This window comes from Micropterus dolomieu, linkage group LG12 (assembly GCF_021292245.1).
Source record: "Micropterus dolomieu isolate WLL.071019.BEF.003 ecotype Adirondacks linkage group LG12, ASM2129224v1, whole genome shotgun sequence".
Taxonomy (NCBI): Eukaryota; Metazoa; Chordata; class Actinopteri; order Centrarchiformes; family Centrarchidae; genus Micropterus; species Micropterus dolomieu.
The window spans coordinates 30,879,101-30,885,489 of record NC_060161.1 but is presented as its reverse complement, the minus strand read 5'-3'; the positions used below and the strand labels follow the sequence as shown (position 1 = coordinate 30,885,489).

The following is a 6,389-nucleotide window of genomic DNA, read 5'->3' as shown; positions in this document are numbered from 1 at the left end:
GTACCTACATGTGTACCTATATCTGTGCATACATGTACCTACATGTGTACCTATATCTGTGCATACATGTACCTACATGTGTACCTATATCTGTGCATGCATGTACCTACATGTGTACCTATATCTGTGCATACATGTACCTACATGTGTACCTATATCTGTGCATGCATGTACCTACATGTGTACCTATATCCGTACCTATATCCGTGCATACATGTACCTATATCCGTACCTATATCCGTGCATACATGTACCTATATCCGTACCTACAGTATATCTGTGCATGCATGTACCTACATGTGTACCTATATCCGTGCACACATGTACCTATATCCGTACCTATATCCGTGCATACATGTACCTATATCCGTACCTATATCCGTGCATACATGTACCTATATCAGTGCACATATATGCACCTATGTTTACCTATATATTAGCAAAATTATAAAAATCCATAGCTACTAGGCAACATAAATAATAGCCCAAAATGTAGAAATTTACATTATTTATTAACTTAAGAACAATCAAATAGTACAAGAACAAAAATAAGACAAAAAACTGAACAGAAATGTTGACATTTTCTTCAAATTCATTAACCACAGTGAAATGCTCTGATAGAGTTGGGATGATGATGATTACTTGAATGTATGTTCTATGTACTTTTGTTTTTTTTAGTTTTTTTTTTTGCTACATTTAGACTAATGACCTTTCAGCCAAATTCATCTAGAAACTGCATTAAGACAATACAGAAAACATTGCATTTTGCATTGCATTTGGTGGATGTAACGGTGAATGTGTGGATGTGTATCTGGAAGTGACTTGAAATTGGGGGGAAAAAAGGCTTGATTGACAAAATAAAAAAACAACAAACCATTTTGTTATACATTCCCTTCTTTCCATCTCCTCTCACTTAATTGTTAAATTCCATAACATGCCAATTACATGTGATACCAATTTCACGTGTTCGCACATACATAAGTCCTTGCATAATTTTCTTTTAGTTCTTAGTTATTGCCTTGATAATAGAAAATATGAGCTAGGCATCATGTATGACAGTTGCCAAAGTGAGATATGAACTACAAAATGACCAGATCCTGTCATGAGCTATATAGGAGACATATCTTGCATCCACATATAGGGCTTATATGTGGATATAAAGAAGCAATACCGGAGACCTATATGGCCTGTATATGCACCTCAGTTTTGCCTATATGCTGCATATATACGCATATATGTAGCATATATATTATCATATATGTGCATATATGCTGTATATGTGCATATAAACTGCATATAGGTTTCATATATGCGCATATATCCTCATATAGGTTCTTTCCATGTGGGTCTCCTCGGCCGGGCTCAATAAACCACGCTATGTTAAGTCTTCATCAGTCTCCAAAATTTCTTCACACCTGAACCTGGCTCACAATATTTCTTCAACACTATTAACATTGTTATATTTATATTTTTACCAATACTATTGCTGTTTCACAGCTCTATGTTTACCTGATTGAATGAATATAAAAAGAGGATGCTATTTTCTCTATGTGAAAAGGTCAATGAAACATATGCGAGGGAGCAATTATACGTGAGGGGCACATGACCCCCCCCCACACACACACATTTCAAAATTTATGTTTTTTCCCCCTCACTTTTTCCATTTTGGAGTTGGCTCATAGCGTTTTGAGTGACTTGTTAATCAATCAATCACACTCTCCGCATCAGACATGATTAAACGGTTGAAATGCGGGAAAAAATCATGTAGGCCTTTAGAAAACATGCGACACAATGCAAAGGTGGTGCTGAAAAGTTAAGGGAGAAAAAAAGAGTTCGCTCGAAGCAGGTGCAGCAAAGTGCCTCAATATTACGTTTATTTTGTGCTGTTCTTTTTGTACCTGAGGACAGCAGTGCCTGCTGCACGGTGGGTAGTGACTTGTTACAAGTAACGTAATTTAGCTAAATAAATAAATAAAATTAAAAAGTTAATTGGCACCTTTTCACGTTCCTTTTTTAAAACTGTAGCATACTTTTACTCTTTACTCCAGTATTTTCTTTGGGCCAGTAATATACTTTTAACTTCGCTACATTTTCCATTCATACCTTCATAATTTCACCAGTCTGTAATCTGTAATAGGCTTCGTTAACCGAATGAGCTGTCAGCCAGGCTGGGTTATGCAGAAGAGCGCCAGGTCTCCTTTGTGGTACAGAGACGGGCGTTTATCACAGATATGAATGAGCTGGACAGACGCAAACATTTAGAAAATCAGGGAAATACCTTTTCCGTTTAAGGCTTAATTGTTCTACTGAAACAACTGAAATCCAGTGACCGCACACCATGGCACTGGTGGCCGTGTTGGAAAGAGAAAATACGGGCGTTTATGCATGACGCACAGCTTCCTCTGTAAGTAGGTTTACCCTGCTTCAACAACAAGCTGCTCCGTGTTACAGAACAGAGTCAAAGCAGCAGTTTATGGTAATAATGATGATATGGCTTATTTAGTTATCTACTCAAGGGCTCAGCTGAAGTGATTACCTTACTTTAGGAGTATTAGAGGGATGTTTCTAGTTTTGAAAATGTATTTTAATGGCTCATTTTGTTATGTACTCTACTTGCATAAAGACCCAGAGGCCCGACAAATGCTTTGTCTGGAGAGCGGACTGACAAAGGGACAAACTCCGGGGCCACTTTTTTACCTCCGTTTGTGACCATCCTTGACCTTAAAAACTTGTGACTTTGAGGTGTGTATGTGTCTCGGCTACGTGTCCATAAACAATTGAAAAGTAGTCAAAATGTTCTCACAGAGACGAGCATAGGTAGAGGTCAGAGGTCACAGGAGGAGAAGTAGAAAAAAACTGAGGAGAACGAGCTTGTAATTTGTATGGATAGCTAGTCGACATAGTAAATTCCAAAACTCACGTAGTAAAAAGACTTTGTTAATCCAAGGACATGTCATCAGAGTTTGCTTTGAAGACAGTTCTGTGTTCACAAACATTTGTAGCAGGGAGAGTCAGGGCCAAGTGAGACACAGGAAATATCACAGACAGCTACATCAAGTGTAACATTAGAATAACTAAATACATTTGTACTGTGGCTACATTAATTAGCAGCTGTTCCATGGTTTTTATGGTATGTAGTCGGTTGTGTTGTAGTTATATTATACTCCCTCTCTCTGAACCTCTCCCTCTTTGAGTTTTCATAATCTCCCCTCTCCAGTCTATTCTCCATCTTCTGTCTCTACAAAGACCCTCTTTCAGCCACACTAATAAGCAAATTCTGTTTTCAAAAATCATTAGAAATGAGCATTTAAGTGCTTTATTTAAAATAATTATTGGGGGGGGGCATATCCCCGAACCCCCCTTGCATTTCAGCGTCCCCCCAGGTTCAAAGTCGCTCCTACGCCCCTGAAATGAAATGTCAAATAAATGTCATTTTACTGACACAAATACAGGCTGACCTTTGTGGCTTCTCCAGAGGCAGAGCAGCATCACTGAGATCAACAAGAGGCTCACCACCACCACAGGAAGTAGAATGTGTTCGAGAGAGAATTTAGGCGGCTCAGGATGTCCTGCGTCACAAGAAAAATAACACAGGTTGACTTCAATACAACAAAACAACAAGTCCTGTCTACCAGGCTGCTTTGTGCTGGGCTAAACTCACAGGGAATTATATCAACATTTATATTACTTTTAAATCAATTCTCTCATCTGTTTCGTGGTGATATAGCAAACCAGCACATTTTCCAAGAACAAGATCCCTGTGAAGCGGAGAGTGTGTAGTGAACCAAATTCAGTTGTTGTTAAAACGATCCTATTTGTCAGTCTGCAACACGTCTTTGTCTTTGTTCTGCCTTTGTGAAGGTGTTCATGTAAAAATGACAGTCCTGGTAAAAAAATAAAATAAAAATAAAAATAAATAAATAACAGGCTGCAGTTGTATTTTTTTTTAAACAAACACAAAAGCCAAATGGCTCAATCAATCACCTGCATTTAAAACACTAACATTTCTGTTCAGTTCAACAAAACAGGCTCACAGGAGCAAGTCCACAAAGATATTTCCACATTAAGTTGATGAAAATTTACAATCCATCTTGACAGTAATGATCTTTTAGAGAACGGAGAGCTAGCAGGTCCGAAATAAAGAAAGTTTTCTATTAATACTTCTTAAAACAACTCACAGAAAAAAATTAAGCTTTGCAGACATTTTTTGACCAATTCATTCTCACTCTCAACTTGTCATATATGGACGCTTGGTCGCTTTTTAATGCCTTGGGTCCTTTAGCATTGTTTTTGGATGTCAGGGGCTCTGCGGTCAAGTTAGCAACAATAAATATGAATAGTCCGTTTAGACTTTCAAAATAAAACTAGTGGTTAATGTTGTGAAATGTCACAATTTGGTTAGGTTTAGCCACCAAAACTACTTGATTAGGGTTGGAAAAACATCATGGTTTGGGTAAAAACTTACAGGAGTTGTTTAACTCTGACGGGTACGGCACACAAATACGTCACATCTGCAACCGAGATCCACCCACTTTAAGTCAGTGAGGGGGGAAATAAATCTTTCATGTGATATAACTTTGGCAAAATGTGTTCATGTAGGACCGAGTGTTCACAGTAAGAAGTTGTATAAAAAGGCCGATCTCACCTCTGACAGTCAGCCAGCTGTCTGGTGATCCAGTTCCAGAGATGTTGCACTTGTAGAGTCCTTCATCAGATTTAGAGACACTGTGGATGGTCATGTTTCCTGTAGAGCTGCTCCTGATGAGACGCCCATCTTTATAGAAATCAGCTATGAGGTTGGAGGTGTTCTTGTTTCTGCAGCTCAGAGTCACATCGTCTCCCTCCATCACAGGAAGGACAGGACTGTCCAGGATCACAGTGCCACCTCAGGGACAGACAGAAATACAAGGACGTTTTGAGCTCACAAAGCTTTACGAAATCTACACATTTATAACATTGTTTTGTGCCAGTGTAATGCGTTTTTTGACTTGGATCAGTTGATGGCGTACAGCGCACTGTGGGACATACAAATAGAAGTATTCAAGGCACAGTGTTGTATCCATACAATAATTTCATATCTCAAGATGAGGCAGGTTGAGACTTCTGTGGCCTCATAACATCATGCTCTGTCCATCTATGCTACTGACCCCAAATCTTGTTAGAGGCAGGTACGACAAACTCAACCTGCTTTTTAGAATTAGGCTGTCAGAAACTAGCGCCTTTGTCAGATATGGTGACCAGCAACCATTTTGTGTCGTATGGAGGAAAATGTTTAAACCCACTGGTCACTGTGATGCTGACGGCTTCACTGCGCTCTCCTGCTGCAAACTCACACCAGTACACTCCAGTGTCTGTAGGGTAAAGGTCAGCTGTGAAGCAGTGGAAATAATTTTTTCTTCCCCAGAATTTGAGACACTCTTCATTTGTGTCTTTGGATGTGTTCCTCTTAACGCTCCACTCAGAAGAGATTCCCTGTTTCCCACAGCTCAGAGAGACAGACTCGTACTGAAAGAACTGGGATCTGTTGGGAAGGACGCTCAGAGCGGCTGCAAGAAACAGACACATGGTGCCAAAGTGAGACTTTAATCATAAATGCACCTCAAGCAAACAGAAGACTTTGTTGACGTGAACAAACAGGAGCACTTGGCTGATGTGTGGACGCTCAGCAAGCTCGTTTTGTTGTTTCCTTGTTTCACTACGGATGTTATTTTGAACAATAAGTGAGTTGATTGAAGCTGATCAAAGTTTCCCACTTCTCTGCAACCTTCATTTGAAAAGCTGAAAAATGAGTCGGCCTGTCTACAACGCTGGGCTATAAAGGTGAACGTTGATAGCATCTGCAGCTGCAGGGAGCTACAGTAGATAGTGACTAGAACAAACAATTAAAGTTTCAAATCAAAGACCAGATATAAAAAAAAGAAGCTGCAGCTACTGTGAAACCACAACAAGAGAAACTAACATTTGTAAAGATCAAGCTTGAAGAACATCTCTACAGAGACTCTGAACGACGAATGTCTGGCTGTGAAATTAAATAGATGGTTTCTGTGATGATGTGGTGAGTGAAGTCTGATTACTAATGCAAAAGTCTACCTGTAGTTAATACAATGAAGTAATGTAGTATAAGTTGTCGTTTCTGGTGGTTATTCAGCAAGTAGTGAGAAACAACCAGTTAAATGTATTAGAAGTCTGTTTTACTGTTATATTAATGTATTTATAGTAATTCATTGTAAAATAACTATTGTAACCTTAGTTCAGAAATTAATACTTGTGAATTAATGTCCTTTATTCAGTTCATATCATTACTGATCAAACTTTTAATCTTTAATCTGACCATAGAGTAATATTTTAATCTTTAATCTGACCATAGAGTAATCACAGGGAACATTCAG

At 38.8% G+C, this 6,389-nt stretch overlaps 1 protein-coding gene across 5 annotated transcripts in view; it reads right to left on the bottom strand.

Annotated features, from left to right (window-relative positions):
• LOC123980359 overlaps positions 1-6,389 on the bottom strand; it is a 42,193-nt gene that overhangs the window by 34,624 nt on the left and 1,180 nt on the right. For 3 of the 5 annotated variants that reach the window (XM_046064711.1, XM_046064710.1, XM_046064709.1), the window contains exons 2-4: positions 5,283-5,546; positions 4,646-4,885; positions 3,459-3,569 (exon numbers count right to left, since the gene is read on the bottom strand). In XM_046064711.1, coding sequence (XP_045920667.1) covers positions 3,459-3,569; positions 4,646-4,885; positions 5,283-5,546 — 615 coding nt within the window. The remainder of the gene's footprint in view (positions 1-3,458; positions 3,570-4,645; positions 4,886-5,282; positions 5,547-6,389) is intronic. The other 2 variants (XM_046064713.1, XM_046064712.1) reach the window with 1 other exon arrangement.